This window comes from Cyprinus carpio, chromosome B8 (genome assembly GCF_018340385.1).
Source record: "Cyprinus carpio isolate SPL01 chromosome B8, ASM1834038v1, whole genome shotgun sequence".
NCBI classification, from domain to species: Eukaryota; Metazoa; Chordata; class Actinopteri; order Cypriniformes; family Cyprinidae; genus Cyprinus; species Cyprinus carpio.
The window spans coordinates 9,759,066-9,783,904 of NC_056604.1; the positions used below are offsets into that span (position 1 = coordinate 9,759,066).

Genomic DNA, 24,839 nt, shown 5'->3' on the forward strand with positions numbered 1-24,839 from the left:
TTATTGCATAAAACATATTTTGCCAAAGCTTAATAACACCTGTATGATGTAATTCCAAGTGCAAGGATAATTTCGGAAAGAAAGTTTATTTCATATAGACATGACGAGTTATTTATTTTTAGTTGAAACACCCATGGGATATGAAACAAAACACACAAGTAAGAAATAAAAACTATGTGCCGTCCAACAATTAATTGGGTCCAAAATCAATGTTTTTTGTTTACAATAATATATATGTGTGTATCTTTAACTATGTATATAAAAAGCACACCCACACAGTACATATTTTGAAAATATTTCCATGTATATATGTAGATCATTTACTTATATTATCTATATATATATTATATAAACAACATTTGTCTAGTATAACATGCATGTGTTTGTAATTTATATATACATAATCAATATACACAGTACACGTATAATGTGCACACAAACGTTTGACTTCGGATGCTAGTAACTATTTTGTCCCGAGCACTAATGAAACATAAATTAATACATTAAATACAAAGGTATCAGTGACATAAATGTAGTTACAACAACTGGCACAACATTAACAACTGAATTGTAAACCGTTTAGCTGCTGCTTGATTGGTAATGTGTTGATTTTTGGGACATATACCGGCCTGATATAATAGTGAGATGAATGGTGTGGCACCTAAAAACAAACGAGAACCATAGCCATTAACAAAAGCACAAACACGAAGATACAAATGTATGTCATCCCTAAACCCTGGATACCTTGTTCCAGCAGCAGTGTTAGTAATAATTAATCAAAAAAAACCCGATAATACATGTACTTATGTCCTATTTAAAGACTTTAATCTGGTGGTACTAGATGTCCTCAAAACCTCACTCAAATCAATGCAGGTGCTGTGCAGTGGCTGTAAGCAGGGATGGTGTTTGAATAGTGCTGCTCATGCCAGTGGTGGACACGGACCTGGAGTGATGCCATAGCTCCCGTGGGTACTGCTGAAGCGGAGGAGTAGAAAATGTGGCTTCTTATGAGGGCGCGACAGTGTTGAAACCAAAACCTGACCAGAAATCACTGCAAAGAAATTACTTAGAACCAAGCATAGGAGCTTTCTCTTTGTTGCCCACAACCATACATTTTAGGAACGGCTTAATTTATGCACCTATTGAATTGCTAACGAAATGTAACCTTGAATGACGCTTCTGCTAAGGCCATTCTTTTCCAGCAAGCCCTCTGACAGTGTCCTGTGGCATCTGTGTTCTTTGTCTGGAGCAAACCTGTGCCTTGCGATAACCTGCAAGCCACAAACATCAAAATAGTGTCAACAGGCCCGAGCCATTAAGCCAGAGGGAACGCTCTAGCATGGTTGGATTACAAGTAGCAAGCATCAAAGCAGGGATCCATAATATTGTCTTATACTGAGACCTCATTTGAATAAGACGTCTGACCCCCAGAATTCAGTGTGTGGCGTATAATTGAACCACCGCGACCGGTGCTTTTGTTTACCTGCAGCATCTGGTCTTAAGTGAAACTGGGTACTTGCTCTTTTAAGGATGGTTTTTGGTTTATTTCACAGAACAGCCTGGTATGCAACACACCTTCAGTAGATAGCGGTTTTTTCCTGGAATAATAAAGTTAAGGAAAAGGTGTAATTATTTATAATACAAACTAAGCCATGCCTACAAACCAGAAGACATTAAAAACCAAACACTGCTTTATTCTTGCCTTTGTTTTAATGACACAGTTTTAATTGCAACTGCAGACCATCGTAATACAGGAGCTCAATAATACAGGAGGAAAAGACAGTAATTGTTTTCATCACATACTGCATTTTTAATGAAGCTAACAGTCATATGGCCAACAATGACATGAAATTCCTAAAACCTTTAAGTTAGTGACTCCTTGGTAGACTCCTTACATGACAAGGCTTATAACTATCAGTCAGTTATCGCACAATAATGGTGTCTTAGCAGATTATATTTTAATCAGTTTATGATATCAAATCTCTAGTTGTAGATTATTGGGGCAAAAAAACATAATGCAATGCAATAATTGAGAAATAACCATTCCTCAAAAACATGATTTTTTCTAATGCATTACATATGTATAATCCAGATAAACAAATATAATCAAATATTTGGCTTCAGTCCCAGTACGTGTTCACTCTTGAAATATTACTAGCAATAATAGATAGAATAGTTGTATTATTACTTTATTTATTTATTTTAAATTTTACTTTAATTTTTCACTTCAATCATTAACGCTTTCACAATAAAAAAGACACGCATCACAAAACCCGAAGGTGGACATTTTTGGAATTACACCGAAAAAGCTGTCTCCTTTTGTGTATTTTTTTCTTTTTCAGCCAAAGTTTTAGCAAGATCATGTTTGAAAAGGTAGAGGCCTTGATAAGTGTTGATCATCATTGATGATACAGCACAGGCTTTCTAGAGTTAAAGCCGCACCCCCTGTGCTCATGCAGGACTCTAACCTTTTTTCAGACGCACCTTGCGGTTCGTCCAGCATGCTGTCGTAATGAACCGACACAACATTTTTGGTCCGACCAAAGCAAACTCCCTCGCCTGTGGAAGCTGCCTCTTACAAGAGAAGCAACAAGAAACCTGCCAGGGGGTAGAAGACATTTCCCTGCGGCCCCCCCCCCTCCACCCAGTCTGTGGAGTGAACCGCTTCACCGCAGCATGAGCACCATGTTCGATACCTCCTATCAAGCCATAATGGATTTTAGTTAAATACATCCTGAATACATCTTGTCTGTATATGGCATAATATACACCTTTCAGTAAGTACCTGAAGTAATCTCGTTTGCAGAAGACCTCGTCGCTCTCTAACGTAGCATGTGTTGTGTGGTTCCACTCAAGAGTGGTTTGGCCACACACTGCATGAAAGGCATTGGCACATGCCAGCATAACAATTCATTTGACCTCCACTCAACAAGACATATTGATTACAAACTGAGAAAGCAGCTGATGAAAACACTGATTCATACAGCATTTTCAAATTGTCAATGAAATTAATAAATATTAACTAACGTTAAAGGATCCTTCTCTCACCTTAAGCAGATTACCGGTCTAGGATTTCCTCTCTAACACCTGTGCAAACGGCTTTGCCTTGGAAAGCTCAGATGTCCCTATGTTTGAGGACGAGCAGATGGAGAAAACCGGCCATGGTTCAGAAGTTCGGGTGAACTCTGTAGAAACAGAAATTCTATTTTGATCTGACATTTCAAACATACAGAAATGAGAACGTGTAGATTAAGGTCTCGAGTCAACAATTGTTAAACTATAGCGCACTTCTGTGAAAGCACAGGCGAAACGCAATTTGGGTTGTAGCAGGAAAGGCGTCGTAAAATGATAGTTACTGGTCGTTAAAAATTCTGGCATTTACATACCACAAATAAACTTGTTATGTAACGATGATTAAAAGTAAATTTGTTATAAAATAAAAAAAGTACAAAAAACGAAAAAATCGCTTATCTTTGCTACGTTTTACGAAAAAATAATCTGCGTTCGCGTGAGGCACAGGTAAGGCCACAGCCACCGTCGCTCGGCACGTATTAGGATCTGTAGGCTATCGGTACACCACACGGAAAACTCAGGTAGGATATTGTCATAAATTAAACGCTTGAAGTGCATAGCACATGTGTATCAACAGAAAAACTGTAAAAACTAATTTACAAATTTAATAAAGTGAGGCTATTTAACAATAAAAACCCCGAGGAAGTAAGCCAACACGCCTGTGAGACATATTAGTAAGAAGTAGAAGTATGACCGTAGATTCAACGATGGTTAGATCGTAGTAAGCTAGAGATGTAGATTAACCATACAAAGTGTCGGCTTGTAACTTCTCTGCACTTAGCTGATAAAACTCCTCCATCTGCGATCCATAGACCGGGACTGGTAGGTGAGATGAGGCTATCGTGTTTCCAACCTATTCGGGGAACGAGCGAGCTTATTTAAACTGTGGCGTCGCTGATCAATCCCGAGTGAAAACACATGCATCGCGATCCACCGCGCTCTCCCCACTTCACGCGACTGACAAACTGCAACATTGTCCAAAACTAACTCCATTTACGCCTTCCAGGGGACTACCAGGTCATTGTTAAAACGTCAGCCTCGTTGCAGTGTATTCGTAATTGAAATCCGAACTTAGGGGCTTCGGAGGGGAAACGGTTCACATACTGCTATCACCCCAAACGTATCAATTACGAATGCCAATCATTACATCAGCTAGAATCATTGCCAATTTATAAGGAATTGGATTTATTTACGTTTGGCAATTAAAAGAAACGGCGTTGCACACACAGACCCAATGAGCAACCAGAACAACCAAATGGTGAACAGACGGTCTCGTTAACTCTGCTTGACGCTCTTGACATTTAATTGCCGGGAGACATTTCAAGGCGGCGTCCTTATTCTTCTTACTGGTAGTAAAGTTTAGGGGAACAAATCGGTGGTCAGAAATATTTTCGCTGACGTGCGGACTGGTGGACGGAATAGAGTAACATCAAACTTCGGGACGCAACAAAAAAAAACAATTTATCATTAATGGACCATTATGAACAGAAAGCAGCTTTCTCGTTATTTATTAGTTACATTGTTTTGGTATTGTCAGAAGATTAAAACCAAGAGGAGTTGGCTCTTAAGCAAAGACATTTCCGTGGTTAATGAAGCGACCGTTTTGATTTTAATGTGTGGTTTTAAATCTCTTGTATAGGACCAGCTGACCGAACATGTGCTGCACAGTGACGGATCGCGCGGTAGAACAATTTGTGTTGGCAAAATGTTCATTACAAGTGTGATTTTAATGTTTTACAGAGATAATACAATAACACAATAACCTCTATTATCAATTGACTATTAAAATGTTGATTGAGGTCTATCAATACTGATTTAATTTCATAGGACTATTGGTTAATACGTATGTTTATATGTAGTTACTAAGTTTGTCTGGGTTTATTTTTTATTTTTTTATTTTTTTTAATTTAAGCAATTTTGGCTATTGTGTGTTATTGATTATGCTTATTTGTATTGTTTATTATGTACTAACAATTATAGTAATAAAAACACATAAATGGCATCTATTGTTATTCTGTTTACATGAGAATTTCCATTAGCTTTAGGGTGTATGACATAGGCTCTCTCTCTCCCTCTCTCTCTATAAATATACACACACACACACAACCTTTCAAAAGTTTGGGATCATTAAGATTTTTAATCTTTTTTACCTAAGTTTCTTGAGCTCATCAAGGCTGTACTTATCTGTACTTATTTGAAAAATACAGAAAAAAAACTTGTTATTTTGTGAAATATTAAATAACAATTTCTATTTTAATATACTTTAACATGTCACATGATCCTTTAGAAATCATTCTAATATGCTGATTTATTATCAGTGTTGGAAACAGTTTGGGCTGCTTCAGGTTTTTTGGAACCTGTGATACATTTTTCAGGATTCTTCTTTATGAATATAAAATAAAAAAAAAAAATAATAAAAAAAAGGCATTTATTCAAAATAGAAATCTTGTGTTACAAAATACACTACCGTTCAAAAGTTTGGAGTCAGTAAATTTTTTTCTTTCTTTTTTGAAAGTAATGAATACTTTTATTCAGCAAGGATGTGTTAAACGGATAAAACTTGATAGTAAAGACTCATGTGGAGTCAGTAAATTTTTTTCTTTCTTTTTTGAAAGTAATGAATACTATTATCAGTTTCCAAAAAAACAAACAAAAACATATATATTATACACATATATTATATTATATTATTATTTTTTATTTTAATTTTTTTTAACAATGTGCCAGTGGAAATTTTCATCGCTGCACTCTGATGAGGCCTTCTTTAGCCCGCATGATTTGAGTTAAGGGTGTCGTGATCACTTCAGGACTGCAGGGATCTCTGTCAGGCCAATCAGAAAGCCTTGTAAAAATGCCCTAATCAGGAGTGATTGCCTTCTCCACAATCACAGCACAAATGTCCAATCTAACACTGATTGCACTTGCTGCCACCAGCAGTACACCCAAACACCACGAAAATCCCACTGACGCCATCTCTCTCTCTCTCTCTCTCTCTCTCTCTCTCTCTCTCTCTCTCTCACACACACACACACACAAAGCATTCCTGTATGCATTTCACGCAGTACCTGCTTATGAAGGATCATTGATGTTTTGAGAGTAAGGCAATGCAATATACAGGCTACACATTAGAATGGAGTGAAAATTATTGCTTTGATGATATTAATAATCGTTAGCAGCCTACAGAAAAGGGCTATAGCAAGGCTTTTGAGAAGGAGCGTTTGTTGACAAACGCAAGGCAATGGAACGCAACGAAAAGGCCTCAAGGTCAGATTTTAACACAAGATGTGACGCAAAGACCATATAAGATGAAAATAATTTTTTTTCAATAAGAACGCGTAATTTTTAAGCATATAAAACCATGTTGCAGTTGTAATAACAGAAAAAATGTTGGAAAATTAGGTGAAATTAAATAAGTAGAGTAATTTACGTGTTATCCTACAATTTTAATCACGCGACCAGATTGAGAAATTCATAGATGCAAACTCTTCACCTTTCAGTGACAACTCACTTTTTTGATCAAAATATGTCACCAATGAGATTTGCTTAGATCCAGTGATATATTGTATTTATTGAGGGAGCGGAGGGAGGAGGTCTTACAAGAGTACCGTACTGGGGGGCCGGTTGCATGAACTGTTTAGTCTTAAAAAGTCAGTAATCTTTTTTTTTTTGTTTTCATGTCGGTCATAACTTTTTAATTCAGTTATGAAAGGTTAGATTGGTCTTATTCGTATCGGAAGAGTTAAGACTGATTAGCCTGGCAATGGGAGTTGTTCTCAGACTAGTTCTAAAGAACGGTCAGAGCATGTGGCTTTCATTGCTCTCTCTCTAAATTTATTTGCAACTGGCCCCTACTGGGTGTTTCCGTTTAGGTTATTTTTGCAGTCAGTAGTTTCTAATACTTTATGTCTTAAAAAGGGTAAATATTTTATGTCTGTGAGGTCTGAGATGTGGGAACGGTAAAGAGAGCGAGAGCAAACACTTTGCATTTTATGTCAGCCAGGGGCCATTGATAATCAGAAAATATTCTCGTAAAAGTAGCCTGCATAGGAACTTAATTAGTTGTTTCTAACATGGGATTTTGACCAAATATATTTAATTCTTGCGTTTGGTTAAAATGTTGCAACCAAAATGTAAAAAAAAAAATAAAAGACCGTTTGTGCGCTTTCTCTAACGCTGCTAAAAACTGGCTATCCGCGCTGTTAAACTTTTGATCAGGGACTGTTCCTTCATATTGGCTGCGCTTTCAATGTTGTCAAGGGAAAGGCTGAAAGCTGCTGATTTGGTTGGGTCTTGCAAACTGAACCGCGGTTGCGCTTGGGGCATTCTGAAAAGTTGAATGTTTTTCTTCTCGATGAGGGCCGGTTGGCGCCTGGAAAAAATGAGCGCGTTTGAACCGCGTTGCGCTGGCAATCGTCGCTTCCAAAATGAGTGTTCCTGCCTCGCGTCTACATATGAAATTACAAAACTTAAGGCGGCAAAAGCCGTGATACGTGAACGGCCCCTAAAGCTGCAGTCCGTAAGTTTTGCCTCTTTGTCGCCATCTCTGTTTGAAAACCTGCAATTGCAGCTGTTTGCGGAATTATCTTCCTTGTGTGGGTTGTGCTCCAGCACGGATGAATCTAATGTTTTGAGGACTATGTGTGGCAGTCAGTCACCGCACCAGTGTGGATATTTACTGTACTTCGCAATCACAGATTTTAGCCTGCGTCTTGGAATATATGACCCAAATAAGAATTTTCACCGTATATTGTCATCTGAACAAGTAACAAGTCTGCCACTTTGTTCTGACAACTGAGGAAAAAAGCCTTACAGTAAAACGCGCTACAAGTGGGTGATTGAAATCTAACGAGTCGGTTAGCTCCCCATTTTTTATAAAATCAAAACTGTGTCAAATTGTTATTATGGTTAGACTTTCTTCTACAATTATTAATGTTACCAACATCAGGAAATTGCATATGTATTAGCATGTATATTGCAATTTCTTTACAGTCTATATCTCTAATTTTTATACAATTCGAATGTCGTATTAGGAAATTCTTTTAACCCAAACAAAGCAACAGATATGCTCGCGTAAACGCGACCAACGATCTTGTGGTAATCCCAGGTCGTAACGTTATCTGTAATCACATTCTTAAAACTGCAATTATAATTTAATGTCATGCACATGTGTTTCAAAGCACCATTAGTCCTTAGAATGGTTTACAAATACTACCATCAAAAATGATAGATTGAATTATTCTAGCTGCTGGGGGAAAAAGATCCTCCACCTGCAGGCTATCACTCACATGAGGACAGATTAAGTTAAGCCGGGAAGCAACTGCAGCAATGTTTACAGCAGCGATTATGTTCCAATTTGCGTGGGAAAAACATACAGTTACCAGCTCAAAGTTACCAAAAACATTATTATAAGCCGGTGGGGTGGGAAAAAACCTATGAGGCGGTCTGCTGGATGAGCCGCTCAAGCATGCGCCGAGTTCAGCTCCAACCCTAATTAAAACTCACTGCTTAGAAGCTTATCTAGGTAACCTTTCAGAACATGGATTAGCGCCTGTCAAGATGTGTTTGATAGGGTTGAAGCAGAAACTCGTACAGGTCTGACCGCTCTAAGACGATAGTTTTGAACCACTGGGTGGTATGTAATTGCTCAAAATAAAATACATTTAAATTTTTAAACCAAATTTTTTGTGTAACCAAAAAAAAAAAAAAAAATGTTACGGACTGCAGCTTTAAAAAAAAAAATCATTCTACATAAACGTTTATGTATCTCACCTACAAACCCTCTCAAGTAGGCTACGACGTGTGTAGGGAAATGCTTTTTTAGACTCTCTGTACATAGAGTAAAACCAGCATAGCAACAAAAGAACATGGAAAATAAGAACCGAAAATAGGAATAAACAGAACACCGGAAAAAAAATCTTAATGCTTTTTTACTCACTGAAAAAATCCCCAGTAAGAAGAACACGTCTAGATGGACGTGTGATGAATGTCCAGCTTATAAAGGATATTGTAACATTGCCCTACAAATAAATAGCGCACGAGAATAAACCAATTTCTGTTTTTGGACTCTAGGAAAACATCTTACGCAAACCACTAACATTTGGAATAAGTGATAAGGTGTTAGAAAGTACATGACATGTGGATGATTCCCCCACACTACTTGCAACTTTAGAATACTTTCTAAATAGCACTCTGATTTTATTTAACCATGGGCTGTAAAAAATAGGACTATTAGATTTATTAATACTAGACAACTTTAGCATGTACATAAAACAAGAATGGCCGAGTCTTGGATGGACATCGTCCACGTGATTCACCATGGCAACGGCTGGCTGGCATCAGTTCCGCGCAGGAAAAGGTGTTGAAAGGTGTTGAGTATTCAGAGCTGGGCAGACAGATGCACGCACACTAGGTTTATTGTCCTCTGGATAAAAGAAAGCTCTCTTATTATCGCTTGATTTTCATATCAAAAGATCACACTGCGCTCACCGGCAAAATCAAAATGAGTCATCTAAACCCAGGTGAGTAACTAAGCTAGACCAAGTTGCAGTGGCTGACTATAATGTAGGTGTAAATGTTCTCTAACTTTACTGTACTGTCTTAGGACATAAATCAGTATGCATAATAATTATGAGTTTTCAGCTTTATTTTAGGACATGAAACTATGACCAAAAAGCTATGTTACTGTGGAGATGCAACAAACAGAAGAGATCAACCACTGACTTGTTTTTGTATAACCACGGGCATGTTTTTGTTTTATCTTGTTTAACATCCGCCAATCCAATCTCTAGCGGTCATATTAATTATGTCTTAATTGATAAATTTAAGACAAAAATGAATTACATTTAGCCTAAGTGTAATATGAATGAATCCATATGTTTAGACTGTCTTTCAGAGGAATTATGTTTTATTTATGAACATTTTAGACAGAGAACATGAATTCATTAGGGGGCCATGGGTTAAGTGTGCTATCCACACTCCAAAACTCCAGTTCCAATAGAAACCAGACACTGGTATGGTATCTACTTGGCCTGTGGAATTGCTGCTACAGGTTGTGCTGTCTTCTTTACGAAACGCTGAGGGAAAATCAAATCTGTATCGGAAAAAAGCCAGGCAGACAAACAGTCAGCATTTCCAAGACTACACGTGACACAGGATGTAGCTGTTCACCTCAAGCTGAAATCCGCTTGGCACTGGTAGCCTTGAGGATCACTGGACATCATTCCATCAGTCTGGTCGTGAGGCCTGTCTTTACATTACAAGTCCATCCATGCTGTATAAATGTTACAATGTGCCTGACAGCAGGCCGATTTCCACTGGGATTGACAAAAAACTGTTTAGATTAAATTCAAATAGTGTAACATCTTGAAACAGTATCAAAGTTCAGGAATACAGTGTTGTTAATGTTTTTCTCCATGTAGTCTTATTTCAGCTTACAATAGCTTACCTGTGACAACACATCTGCGGGCTGGGTACTTCACCAATGCAAGGAATACGAAGACATCTTCCAGAAGTTGGGCTGGTATGTGCACATTTAACATAGTCCAATCTAGAAAAAATTATGTTATGATTATTCATTTGAAATTAACCAAGAGTTTAGATCGTTCGAAAAAGTTTAAATATTTACAAACTAACATACGTTGAGCTTGAGTTATAGAATGGAATAAGTATTCACATAATGATCACTTTAGGTAACCTGTCAAAAGATGAAAGGAAAAGCACTTTTATTTATATACAAGATCCAGCATGCAATCAGTCATGAAATGCAGGTGCATGTGCTTCAGATTCTCTCGGAATCAACCGCGCGGTCTCCGGATTGTTCCTGATAAGAGAGTACAAGTAAGCACAAAGCTGATCCAGCGAGGGCATCAGAGACATGTGAGGGTCAGTGTCTAGCTCAGGCCATCTTTCACAAGGTGCTAGACATGGAGGTGAGAGCTATTTGTATACAGTCCACAGGTGCTTTATCAGACACTATTATCCTTGGCCATTGTGTAGTGTCAAAAAAAGGAAGAAGAGTACTGATGTCAGCTATCTTCTGCTCACATAATCAGATTTGTACAGTGTAAAGACAGTATTTATGAAACTTTTACAAAAAATACAGTTCGTTTAAAATGGAGCACAAATAGTCAATTTTTATCTAGACGTCTCATAAAATCATAAAATGTATGAAATCCTGTACTAAAGCAAAAAAAAAAAAAATGTTTTTCCATAGTATTTTCTATAAGAATAATTCACTTTTCCGCTGTTTATTTCAGCGCCTTCATCAAACTGAGATCAAGAGAAAACTTGAGGAATTTGCAACGGAGGGAACGAAATCCACAAAATGAAGGTTGGTATCTCTTTGACAGAACTCCTACCTTTCAGACTCAAAAGTGGCCTTGGTGACATGATAATAAAGTTTTTTTTTTGATACATGCTTTTTGCATTTTATGTTAGGCTGAGCGCACCAAGAGATATGAGGATGAAACCAGTGGCTAAAGCGGTCACCTCGGCCCACCCACAAGGCCCAAAGATCTCACACGCACAGCATTCTGGGCCGCAGGGAGAGCATTCCGAGTCAACAGAATCTGTGAGTGGCCTATTTGAGTGTTATAAGGGTCAAAATAGCTTTAAATTCTACTTAAAAGTAGTTTTTACTGGTTACTTAAATTAAAGTTTTGTAATTAATGCAATTAGCATTTTAGTGTTAATTTATCTATGTTCAACAATACCTTTATTTACTGAGAGGAGGTTTGTATTTTACTGGCATAATAAAAAGGTTAGTGTATATATATAACTCCTTTTCTATAATGCACAAGTGTTACATTAGTAGGACATGTCACAAAACAGGTATATATTCAGGTATTATATCTCAAATTTGGTAAGGTAGTTTATTCTCATACTCCTGTAGCCGAGTTCCTCCAGGCCCAAAACACAGCTCCAGGGACGATGCAGAGGCCCTGTTCGACTTAAGCCCTAAAACAGTAAAAGTGCCACGGGCTCTCTGAAAAGAACGTCCCCTCGACAGAGAACCCGGGGACCGGGACTCCTCCAATGACACAGATCAGCCCCTCAGTTATACGGTGAGACCCTCTTGAGATGCTAATACATGTTCACTTACAAAGCCCCTTATCACGGGTCACTTACAAACAGATCAGCCCCTCAGTTATACGGTGAGACCCTCTTGAGATGCTAATACATGTTCACTCTGACAAGTTATTGAACGAATCAAAAGATTTTTTATATTACGATTAGAAATAAAATTATAAATATGTTGCTCAAATTTTATAAAATCTTATAAAACCCAATCATCAAAGATATGATACAAATGATTTTTATAATTGCATTTTTTATTAATCAAAAGTCTTTTAACTTAATTTGACTGTAAGTCAACAAGTTGGTTCTCAATTAGTTTGTTTTATTCTTATACGGATTTTTAAAGAAAAATAAAGTTTTATAAGAACTGGTCTCCAGAGCTATAAACTAGCAACCTTTAGAGCATTGTTATTTTACTATCATTAAGATACTATTATAGTTTTATATTAATATTTTGAATCAGTATATATATATAGTTTATTTATCTTATATATTCTTATATTTTTAGTTAATGTTTATTTCAAGTAACAAACATTTTTTTATGATTTTTAAGTGTAGTTACGTTTTTAGTGAACAGTACTAACTCTATTAATGACTACAAATTTCTGTCTCTCTGGGTTGTTTTATAGCTGGGGAACAGAGATGCTGTGAAAACAGTTGACCACAAACAGGCTTCTCTAGCACTGTCATCGCCCTACCGTCTTTCCTGTCATGTTAACAGTTATTGACCACCCCTGTGCCGCCCCTCACAAAGAAAAAAGAAAGAGAGCCCGAGAATGAAGAACGGCACCACGTCGAGGGGTCGAAAAGTTAAGGACCCAATACTGCACCAACAGTTGCTACAGAGGTCAGTATATATTGAAGTTATTTACATTAAAATAAACCTTCACTTACATCTACTTCCTATTATACGCTTATGCTATTCCTCCATCTACAGCCGTCTTCTCTCCAGAGGACATCAGCCCAGAGTAAAGTATTAGTACGCATGGTTGTACTTTGGAAAGAGTAGTGTTCACCCTGTCTCATGATCTGATGGACCTCAGGGATGAAGTGATGAGGTCTTCCAGCAGCACTGTTGGAGGAGAGAACCTGTGTGTCTACAAAGGGAAGCTGAGAGAAGAAGGTCAGTGTACAGGTCTCTGTACATCTGGGCTTTGTAATCATATTTTAAGGACACCATGAATTGTGTTACACTATTGATCTGGGGGCTTTTTGATAATAAGTGGTTCTTACCCTGGTAGTGTCGGCATATATTAGCAATATATATTATGCATATATTATGTGATTCTCATCTTGGTTATAAGACACAATCATCAAAGGCAAAATGAAAATGAACTTTCTTTTGCGCTACACCTTACTTGTAGAAGTGTTCCAGTTTGTGTCAAGATGCCACCAGGGACTTTCCCTTCAGTCTTACGTTCTTCCTGAATGGCCTGCAAGTGGATCGGCTCAGCTCCTGCTGTGAGTTCAAACACAGGAAGGTGCGACGGGCTCGGGGGCAGACATGGACACTTTGGATTTTGCGGTGTGGAAGGAGCCTCTCCATGCTACAAGTAATGAAAATTTATTTCAATATATATCAATTTCAATTATATAGGTACATACTACCTTTCAAAATTTGGGGTCAGTAAGTCATTTTTTTTAATAATTCTGCACTTTTATTCAGCAAAGAGCATTATATTGATCAAAGTAGATGAAAGTAAAATACATTATAACAATAATAAGTTGTAAAAAAGTGTATTCCCAAAAAATATTAAGAAGCACAAAAAGCATATCAGAATGATTTCTGAAGGATCATGAGACACTGGAGTAATTGCTGCTGAAAAATTCAGCGTTATCACGAGGAATAAAATGTATTTTAAAATATATAAAAGAAAAAATAAAAACAGTTTATTTTACAATTGTAATAATATTTCACAAATATTACTGTGTTTTTGACCAAATATAGCCTTGTTGAGGTAACTTTAACAAAATCTTACGAGCACCAAACTACCTACTATCATTATTATCGTTGGTTATTGAAAAAAAAACACTAATCAAGAGCATTGTGGTTTTTACGTTGTCATCTTCAGGAGTATTATTGCTATGGGCTTGGACAAAAAAACCCACCCTCCTCCAAAAAAAGAGTGAAAGAGGAGCTGACAACCTCTAAATCCTCTTATGCTAAGGAGGCCACAGAAAGTAAATGAAGCTATTAGAAACACCCATTCCAATGCAGAGCCATGACAAGCCTCAGGAAAATGGAGACAGAATCTAATGGAGAGAAACAAACACGACAGAAAAAGACCAAAGACGGTACACCTCTATGAGTTTGCTGATTTTAAAAACACTATCTTTTAATTGATGGCCTCTGCAGGGTCTATTGTGTACTAAGCATGGGTCTCATCTAGTGAGTTAGTAGTAGAAGAGCAGTAGAGCCTGGCCTCTAGCCAAACCAAGGGCCATGGGTCTTGAATCCCATTAGAAAAACATATAAGGATTAAAATGTATGTGTCACAATACCAAAGTGTATTTTAATGCATCTATAAATTACCATTTATCTTGTGCTCGCATATCGAGTATGGAGGAGGACCTTTGCGGCAGATGATGAAAGGGCCCGTTGAAGATGGTGATGAAGTAGAGGAACAATCCAATCACATAACTGACTAAATGAAGGAGAAACACGAAACTGAGCCCAAGGGCTGAAAATGACATAACTGAAGAGGGAAAAGCAAAACTACTGACAGTTGATGTCTGCCAGTATGTCTAGTATGTATTACTTTATGGACACACTATTCAGCAAACACAATTGTTCAAACATGGAAATTAAACACATTCTGTGTTCTTAAACACCTTATAGTCTCCGATTATTTGTCTTCTTCATTCAGGGTTTAAGGTAAGGTCATCATCTGTCTAATCGGTTCGAACCGTCCAGCTGTCACAGCAGTGACAATGACCATAGTGAAAGAGAAATTGGGGGAGGCCAGCCATAAGAAGTCATCACTGATGATGTTCCAGAGGACCCGAGCACTACATGCACCCCGCGAGGAACAGTTATCACAACAGACTGAGGCGCAAGATGATGTAGAGGACAGAAGGCCAGCAGAGCTCCACAAGCGATGTTAACATTGGACTCAAGCTGCCTGCTGCGGAAAGACCTCTGGGACACGGAGGATAAGTCCAGGGGATGGCATGGCAGAAGACAAGCGACCTGGATGAATGTCAGAAGACACAGACAAGACAGACGGAACTGAAGGTTGAGCAAAGTCTGGGCGGGAGGCGGATGCCAAACCGGAAGATAAAGCACAAGAAATGAGACGGGCAAGAGGTGAGTGTCTGCATGCAAAACAGTGCGGTGTGTCGTGGTCCTGATCTTTTGTGTTTATTCATTGATAGCTTTTACAACATCAGAACTGGAGGTCTGTTTGATGCTATTTACAACATAAACTGCCTGGGAGGATTGCTGCTGAGGATAAACCAAGTGTTTAGTTACGTCACACTGCATTTTTAATTAAAGCTGAAGTGTCATTTGTTGGATGTTGAAATACTTTCTCCTTATCCCAACTTAATCTCGAGAGACATCTGGTTTAAACATCTGTGTTTTTGTCACTACAGGCATAAAAATCACACATTTCAGCTTTAACCTGATGGAGCAGGCTTTATGTGAAAAACTTTACTTTCCTTCACCTGAGGAGAGGATATGACATGTACATGATCACCTAATTACGCGAGGTCTGATTGTGTTTAAAGCAGTACAATGTAACTTCATGCTCTGTGTAAATTGGCAAGACCACTGAGCGCCCAGTGTGTTAAAATTCTATGGGGTCGTGCAAACAGCATTGTCTTGATTGGTTGGTGTCATCACAAATGTGTTTTTGATAGAATGTTATGTGATGTGTTTACATAGGCATACTGCGCTGTCTAAACTGACATTTTCTTGACTTTCACAATTCATCAAGAATGTTTGGACTTATTTTTGAGCTCCTTATATTTTTATTAATATGACAAGTGCCCTGGCCAAGGCAATCTATCAACAATCTATATATTATGTATTACATGTTAGCTCTTGTGAGGGATGTGTTTAAATGGATGGGGGAATTAGAGAGCCGGTGTTTGTCTATTTGTGATTTGGGGGAATTGCTGTAAGTGTTTTGATTTCAGTGTGTGTGTATCAAATGTGCATCAACCATTTTTGATTTGTTTCTGTCCACATCTCAGAACTTTGATGACTGGAAATGGTACACTTCAAGGGGTTGATGTGGAAAATCCATGTGTATTCTCTGTCAGAGAGGGTTATGAGATCCTTTTTGTTGAGCGCGCAGCCTCGCGATCCTTGAGCGAAAGCTTTTGTGATAGCTAGTGATTGGAGTCACTGCATTTTGCTGGAGAGTTCTCAATCCAACGTGGTTTGCTGTGTTTCGGTGGTCAGTAAATTTTCATTTACACTATTATTTTGGTTCATTGCTTCTATGTTTCATTTCTAAATATTGTTTAACATGACATTGATCCTAAATGTTATTATGTAGTGAGTGACATTCACAAGGTAACATTACAATTTTGTTATGGATTACCTGTATGTCTGATCTGCCCTTCCCGGACTATAACACATAGCCAAGTCAAGGCAGGAGAAGTTGGCTGAGACCACTTTTGAGAGGAATCTCAATGTAGTTCAGCAGCCAGAGTTTAGTGCGTACAAAGCACAGAGGAGATGAAGGGGCCTCAGTAAAGACCCAACAGGATGGCCAGGTAAAAAAAAAAAAAAAAAAAAAAATCGTCTTTTAATGTAACACAGTTATGTATTTCCAAAAATAGCACTAGTACAAAGATAATTTGTATTCTGGTAGTACACAAACAAAATATTGACAGTTTTGTGTTTGTAAATTATGTATAAATCTGAAAATGGTTTCATTATAAATGCTCACTTTTACAGGAACCGAAATGGCTGAAATCACTTCGCCCACCCCAACCATCCAAATACACGTGATGACATTCTGGATGAAAGTGAAGCAGCCAACACACATGAAGCGGTGTGTGTGAGAAACCAAGGGGCGACCGATACATGATGATATTGAGAAGGTGTCAGCCTACCGAAGAGACATATGAACAGGAACCTAATTTCCACACAGAAGAAGAAGTACAAGAAATAGATGACGCACTCAGGAGGTGAGCAGAAAGTTTAGGACAGGGCGCGAAAGAACAAAGTGAGAGTACAAAACGAGGCTGAACAACAAGATAAAAGAGAGGAAGTAGAAAAAAAACTGCAATACGTGAGGGGGCAGAGAAAGAAAGTTATGGAGGGGGGATAATACAAATGCAGAGGTTAATACGGAGTCTAAAAAAGACAAAGACAAAGTATCATTAGTACAAGAACCAGAAACACTTGCTGAAATGTGGACACTGGAAATACAGACACGTGAGGTTTCAGGAATTTTTTTGGAGGGAGAGGGTTCGGCATCTCAGACCTAGAATGGTACCAGAAACAGGTGCAGGTTGACACTGAGAGGGGCAGCGAGATGCTGATGACGTAGATCAGAACATAGAGAGGAGGAGCGATGGACAAGACAGACAGAGATGAAAGAGAAGACCTAACAGATGAGGCTGGGGTTGATAGGTCAACCGGGGAAATGGTACAGGAGACATATGACAAGGTTGATGATGGTAAGGTGGAAGATGGAGAAAAATCTAGTGAAAAAAGGCGGATAACGGAAGAAGCTGCAGAAAAGCTAGAGGGTTCAGGATAGAAGGGAAAGTCTGGGGAAAAGAGGAGACAGAGAAACCTGGGGATGAAGAGACCCAGGATGGTGAGAAAGAAAAAAGAGTTTGGGGGGGTGGCAAAGTAATTTAAATGCAGAAAAGAAAAGAAAATGAGGACACAGTACAGAAAAAGATGAAAATGGTGTAAATGATGAAGCTTAAAGGAGGTGAAGCTAAAGAACTGTCTAGTGAGGCTAGGATTACACAAAATTGAGTCAGAGGATGTTCAGGATGTGAGGACACAGGGTAATGAAAAGAGGAGGATGCCCTGAATGATGAAAAGGTTAGAAACGAACTTAGTGTTGACGAGCAGAGGGGAAGAAAGGCAAGAGAAACCAAAGAGTGAGGGATGATAATTGGAGGAGAGAGGAAACCGATAAACGTGAAAAGTGAAAAGACAAAACAATGGAAGATGGGGCTCAGACCAGAGAGTCGAGAAGAAGCATAGCTGATGGAGGACAAAGACGATAGATGACGATGGCCGACAGAGAGGAGCAGATGGAAATTGTGTAGTAGAATGTGCTAGAACACAAGTGAAAATTTGGTATTAGAAGAGCCAAAGAAAGAGGTGACCAGATATGACAACCAAATTAGTGAGAATACATTAGAAGCAGGGGATTTGGAAAAGATAAGAGGCGGTTTCTGATGAAAATACAGCCCAAAAACTAGAGGTCAACTTTGAGGACCAAAATGAGGAATCTATTTCACAGGAAGAACAAAATGAAATAGGTTCAAGGGGGGCACCCGATGATGACACAGAGGTCAGTACCAGTACCAAGGGAGAAGTGGATGAACCTGCTGGGGTGAATAATGACCTGCTAGATAGTAACACAGATGCTGAAAATGGAGAGAGACAAGACGTACAGTTTGAGGAGGCTGAGAAGGTAGAAGAATATCTCCAAGAGGAAAATGCAAGGTAAATCAGAGGGTGAGACAACTGGTGATAGAGCTCAAGAAGTTATAGATGATAATAAAAAGCCAGAAAACTGAGTAAAGATGTGAAAAGAAGAAGAAAAACACGATTGACGACGAGCAAGAGATTGCAAATAAGTAAGTTGCTGAACTTGTTCCCTCGGAAAGGGAGTCTCAATTGGGTAATGAACATGAGGACCAGGCCGTTGGTGACAATCAAAAAAGCAGACAAAAGAAGAGGCTGATAAAGAATCAGAGACATCTGCAACAACGTTCATCGAAAAACGTAACCTCTCAGATAACCCAGGAGACAACCAATAAAGGATACAGAAAATGACATTGTCTCGGCAGATGCCAAAAGCACAAAGACCAAATGAGTCAGAAACTGAAAAGTACTGACAATGAACTGAGAAGTAGAGATGCTCCTAAAAGTAATGGATGGAGATCCAGTGGAACCTTTGGAGAGTAAAGTGAATTCTGTAAATACTGATGGTGGTTCATCTGTTACCCATTCACTGAAATCACAGCCTGTGGAGAAAGACAAAGATCCAGTTCTGAGCATCGATTCAGAAGAAGATCTGGCCATTCATTTCATCAGCTTTAACTAAAATCATTTGGGGTGGATTTAGTAAGTAACTGTATTAGCATACACCAAGAATCAAGGTATTTTCAGAGACATTTATCGAGCCGCTTTGATGAAGAGAGTCTCATCTCTGAAGAAACTGAGGAGAGGCTAAATGGTGAAGTATTAAAAGCTACAGACACACCAACAAGTACTGATATTGAGGGCCTTGATGAAACACTCAATAGTAGAGATGAAACTGCCAACTCCTGCAAGGAAAAATCTCAGTGAGAAACACCAGAGTCTGTAGTTGAAAGCTTGAAAACAGAGACCAAAGCTGAGGCCATAGAAGCAGATGCTCACGGTAATCACTCCAAAGACAGCATACATACCTCAACCAAAGATTGAAAGAGTCCCAGGAGGCTGGAGATACTAAAGGTTCTTTGGTCACTACTAGGTCAAGACAGAGTAGTATTATGAACAGACCAATCAAAAAGACATTGCTGGACAGGAAACATCAATATCTGATGATACCATAAACCTAGGGACAACAGCAACATCTGAAGACATTCAAGAGCGAGCACCATCTGAAACTGAACATCAGAATGTACCAACAAATGTCGACCTGAATGGAAAAGAATATGAAAAGCAGTAATCAACAAAACATGACTGATGAAACCATGCCATTTATCCCAAACAGATGGAAGCAAGTAAAAAAGAGACCCTGGAGAGTTTAGAACACAATTTGCAACCCTGAACATGTATCTCAAGAACCGAAGTGTATCGAGCCTCAGAGTCCAACAATCACAGTAATTACAGACCTCACAATCATCAATAAATCGGAAAACGGAAGCCAAGATGACACTGCAAGTGTAGACTTCCATTCCAGACAGTCGGATGGAAACAGTAGAACGAAAGTAATCGATGGTCATTTAAAACAGACTCTCAGCAGCAGAGACACATTAAGCACTTTCTCATTGGACGACGCAAGGTTTTTTGGGGCCCGCAGGATATCCAAGATTAACGATCTGCTCACACGTGTGAGAACAGTTATTAGAGCAATAGTTAAATCCTTAAGCTAACCCAGGGGTCTCCAATCCTTCTCCTGTTCCACCGAGTTTAGGTCCAGCCCCAATTAAATATATCAGAACAAGTTAATCAGGGTCTTCATGATTACTAGAGTTTCCAGACACGTGTGTTGGGGCAGATTGAACTGAACTCTGCAAGACATTGGACTTCCAGGAGCAGGATTAGACCCATATTAATGGGTTTAAAATAGTGGCACTTACTTTTCCTTATCAGAGACCCATAGTGAGTCCTGTGTGCTTGGTAGTGAAGCTATCAACAGCCCACTGAAAATAGACACCGTAGGACTCGCACAGCACAAATAATTTAATTATTCATGATGCGAGCCCTCCAGTTGGTCAGGCTGCACTAGCAGTATACCGACATACTTCAGAACTTAACTAAGAGAATTGAACTAAAACATCAATGCTTGCACTTTCCTCTGTGTTCCTGATTAGTATAGTATTAGAAGAATGACATGAACACCTTGCTGATTTTTGACACTAGTTTAATGATGTTCTTATGATTTTACACTGGATTAGTTCACATACATTGCTATGATACCGTCTTTGTTTCTTGTCATATACTTGAGATGTTTTCGATCCCACAAGCAAGGCCAAATTGCTCTAACAGTGCCTGTGTTGTTAGGTGATGTCAGTCATGATCTTGTCAAGTTCCTGTTTCTCTCTGGCTTATGCTCAAAAAAGCTGTTTGCTTTTGAAATTAGAATAAAATACTGAAAATACACTTATTTGTCCTGCTCTACCAACCAGATACTTTAATCGACACTGAAACACCCAAACACAATATAAAAACCAATAAAACAATAAAAATAAAAGTTTTGACTTTGAAATCAAAACTTTGAGATAATAGTATGTATAATGAAAATGTATAACTGTATAATAAGTATGTTGAAATCTTCATTCTTATACAGAAGTACACACAATGACTGATGTGTCAATGATTGAGTGTTATGTGTCCCTTAGACTAAATATGGTGCGTTCAACATAATAATTACAAGTTGACAATTCTGATATCCTACTCTTGAGCTGTTCACGCTCTCTGACCTCTGAATTATTAGTTTCTTTAATAACACTCTTCGGTTTTGCCAAATGACTCATTGTGAGGTTTTGATTCATGTTTGTCGTGCCATTTTGGTTGAAAGAAGTAGGAGCTCTTTGAACATTATGACCTTTGACAGCAATGTAAATAGTGGTTTTTAAAAGTCGAAAAAACTCATAATTATGGTAATCAGACATGTCATGTTTGCGTGTGTGATGTTTCTTCAGAGAGTTGCTGCTTCTAGTTGCTGTCCTCAAAACTTCCATTGCTGCTGCATGAATGGAAACGCATGGTGCTCATGGGATCTGACACATGTCCTGCGGGAACAGCACAGAACACAGTGACTGACACGCACTCTAATACAACCACCCACTTGTTGCACCATATGCTGACACGCACAATGCTCTCATCTTTGTGAAAATGTCATGTTAACTTCAAAACATGATTGTTGCCATACTGTGAATTAAAAATATGTGAATTAAAATGAAAAACAATGTTGCCCCCCATTAAGCTGTTACATAAACAGATGAATCACACGATAGTCATTGATAGTCATTTCCAGTTGGACACGAACCGTTTCGGTCAGTGGGTGGGAACTGCATGTTACTCCTCAGCTTATCCAGGGACAAGCCCTGTGAAGACCTTCGACCAGAGCTGTCAAAATAAAAGAAAGGATTGAATCAACAATGCGATTAGTATTGGTTTACACTAAAGACCACAGAACAAGCACGATTCTTCTGCGATATGAAATTTTAATGATGCTAAATAGGATACACTTCTGTTGCTTTGTTGTTGTCATATCAGCTCAATGAGGCCTTGCAGGGTTTGTCCTGCTCAGATGATCCTCTATTGAATTTGTTTTCGATTAGTTATTCACAGTGTCACTTTAGCCTGATTTATTGCTCACACCACCAAACTGCGTTACATCGCAGATCTGGTTACACATAAAACATCACATTGCAAAGATTATGACTAAAATAGGCTCCAAAGTAGGAGTGCCTTCTAGGAATTTCTCAGTTGGCGGTTTTGTTGACAGTTGCCTGGTTCCTCCAAAACACACATGTATTCATCACCACCCATAAAGAATTGAGAGGTGACCACCAGCAACGGTTCTCAGTGTGAAATGTCGTGGCAAGTTTCTTTTTGCAGTTGCTTTCTTTTGTTTGCATGCCTTGGTTTCCAAGCAACAGCACTTCGGACTGTACAGAAGTGTTGTGGTTGGACTGCATGGCAATGAGTGACCAAACAAAAGAGCAAGGTGACCTGACTCCTCCATTAATGTATGGGTATGACGCAACGGCCTCTATTTAAATTCATATTTGTTTTCTCGCTAATGTAATTCGGCGATAATTTGGTGGGAGGCTTTTCCTAGCAAATACAACTCAGTTTGCGAAATCATAGTTAGTCTTCATTCTTGGATAGTATGTAAGTTTGTGATAGAATTGTTTGTACGCTTGCTCTTACTCTTTACTCTTACTCAAAACGCAAGCGAAGGGCACCTACGTGACTTCGTCCAGGACTACCACGTGCTACCAGGCAGTCAGTGGAGGATGAGGGCGAAAGAGAACCACTGCTGTTACTGGAGGCTGGAGACATTAGCTGAACACACATAGAAATATGAATAAGTACTGGACAAACAGAATAACAATGTAAAGTAGATATGTGCACGTATGCTACCTCCAAATTACACAGGCATTCCCCTAGTTTGGCTACCACTTCTGAAAACTGTCAGAGAGAGTAAAAAATATGGGATTTTCATCAGAGAGGCATGGTTGAGTACAGGAAATAACTTCTGGCTATCCAATCAGCTGCTGCTCTGAAGAGGACTCGCTGATCACTGCCTAAGCATCATTCAGAGTGAAGGACTTCAAAAGACCAGACACAGTACTTCATCAGAGAAAAGAGACACAAAAAACCACACATGAATTACAAAGACCATATATGCACCACCGATGAAATTATTGGGTTTAAAAAAAAAAAAAAAACCTATTAAGCAAGCATGTATTAAAAGGGAATTCTGCAATGAATTGCTTTGTATAAAGAATCCTACGTTGTTTATGTACTTAAAGGTTTCCATAAATATATTAGGCAGCACAACTGTTTTCAACTTTTTATAATAGTAAGAAATGTTTCTTGAGCAGCAAATCTACATATCAGAATGATTTCTAAGGGTTAATTGTGGACACTGAAGACTGAAGTAAGGACTGCTGAAAATTACAGGAATATTATTTAAATAGAAAAGTCATGTATTAAAATATAAAGCAGTTATTTAAAACTGAATCTTGTTCATCTCTGTAAGCGACACTAAATGAAAGCACCGTACAAGCTGTTAGCATCCTGGCTCTTTTAAAGTGTTGCTCAGCAAAAAACTCCGTGCTCTAGAGAATAGTGTCAAGCTGCACTTGGTACCAGGGCACATTCCTAACAAGCACGCTTGACACAGTTTCAGCCCCACACCTGAGGGACCAGCACTGAGACAATTGCAAAGACGCTGTATATAAGACATAACACCTGGCAACAGGTTTGTTGTAGATAGAACACGGTAGGCTAGCAACTGGATGCTCAACAAGAGAAATAGAAATACAACTTGCCCTGAGCTACAGAGATTCTGGGTAATCTAAGAGTGGTTTATCTCACCTCTTTACCTAGAAACCAAACAACTATAATGTTAGTATTTAAACTGTGGAAAAGCAGCTACTCTAATTTCATATTGATTTTGAAAAAAAAAAAAAATAGTTTACATTCATTTAAAGTAAGTGTGAGTATCTCTTGATAAACCTACTTCTTTTCTGAGCATGTTTTTGGGCTGGATGTGGGTCACTCACCTCTGGACAGACATTCCAGCCTCTCAGCAGCAGCATTTAATTGAAATATATATTTTCATCTGTTTCAATACTTTATACTTTTAAAGGAATAGTTCACCCAGAAAAATGAAAATGTACTTGTTGTTTGTTCATCAGAACAGGTTTGGAGAATTTTAGCATTACATCACTAGCATACCAGTAGATCCTCTGCAGTGAATGGGTGCCGTCAGAATGAGAGTCCAAACAGCTGATAAAAATATCATAATAATCCACATCACTCAAGTCCATCAATTAACATCTTATGAAGTGAAAAAGCTGCATGTGTGTAATAAACAAATCCCTTATTAAAGCAATTTAAATTTAAAACAGTCGCTTCTGGCCAAAATACAACTCCATATTCTAAAGTAACACTTCCCCCAGTGAAAGAAATGGTTTCAAGTTAAAAAAACATCTTAATGCTAAATTTGTTTATTATGAACACAGCTTTTAGATTCACAAGAAGTTAATTGGACTGGATTCATGTGGATTATTTTGGACTGTTTGTTTCTGTCGTG

General features: G+C 38.4%; 1 protein-coding gene and 1 pseudogene across 1 annotated transcript; one reads left to right on the forward strand and one right to left on the reverse strand.

Moving 5' to 3' along the window:
• The first annotated feature begins 9,571 nt into the window (after positions 1–9,571).
• LOC122138322 lies at positions 9,572–14,456 on the forward strand (annotated as a pseudogene).
• Positions 14,457–21,700: 7,244 nt separating this feature from the next.
• On the reverse strand, positions 21,701–23,257 carry LOC122138123 (serine/threonine-protein kinase TNNI3K-like). Its single transcript, XM_042728962.1, has 4 exons — positions 23,159–23,257; positions 22,959–23,080; positions 22,056–22,135; positions 21,701–21,798 (listed from the first exon to the last, which is right to left on the reverse strand). The coding sequence occupies exons 2-4, from the start codon at positions 23,075–23,077 to the stop codon at positions 21,722–21,724; spliced, it is 276 nt and encodes a 91-aa protein (XP_042584896.1). The 5' UTR covers positions 23,078–23,080; positions 23,159–23,257; the 3' UTR covers positions 21,701–21,721.
• Positions 23,258–24,839: the final 1,582 nt, after the last annotated feature.

What these genes read in the sequence shown, in the direction of transcription:
- LOC122138123 (XM_042728962.1), bottom strand. Translation starts at nt 23,077, where the DNA reads ATGTCTCCAGCCTCCAGTAACAGCAGTGGTTCTCTTTCGCCCTCATCC. An exon ending in GCCCTTCGCTTGCGTTTTGA is followed by an intron (nt 22,136 to 22,958) that starts GTAAGAGTAAAG and finishes TTATTTTGACAG; the next exon opens with CTCTGGTCGAAGGTCTTCAC. An exon ending in CCCACCCACTGACCGAAACG is followed by an intron (nt 21,799 to 22,055) that starts GTTCGTGTCCAA and finishes CTGTTCCCGCAG; the next exon opens with GACATGTGTCAGATCCCATG.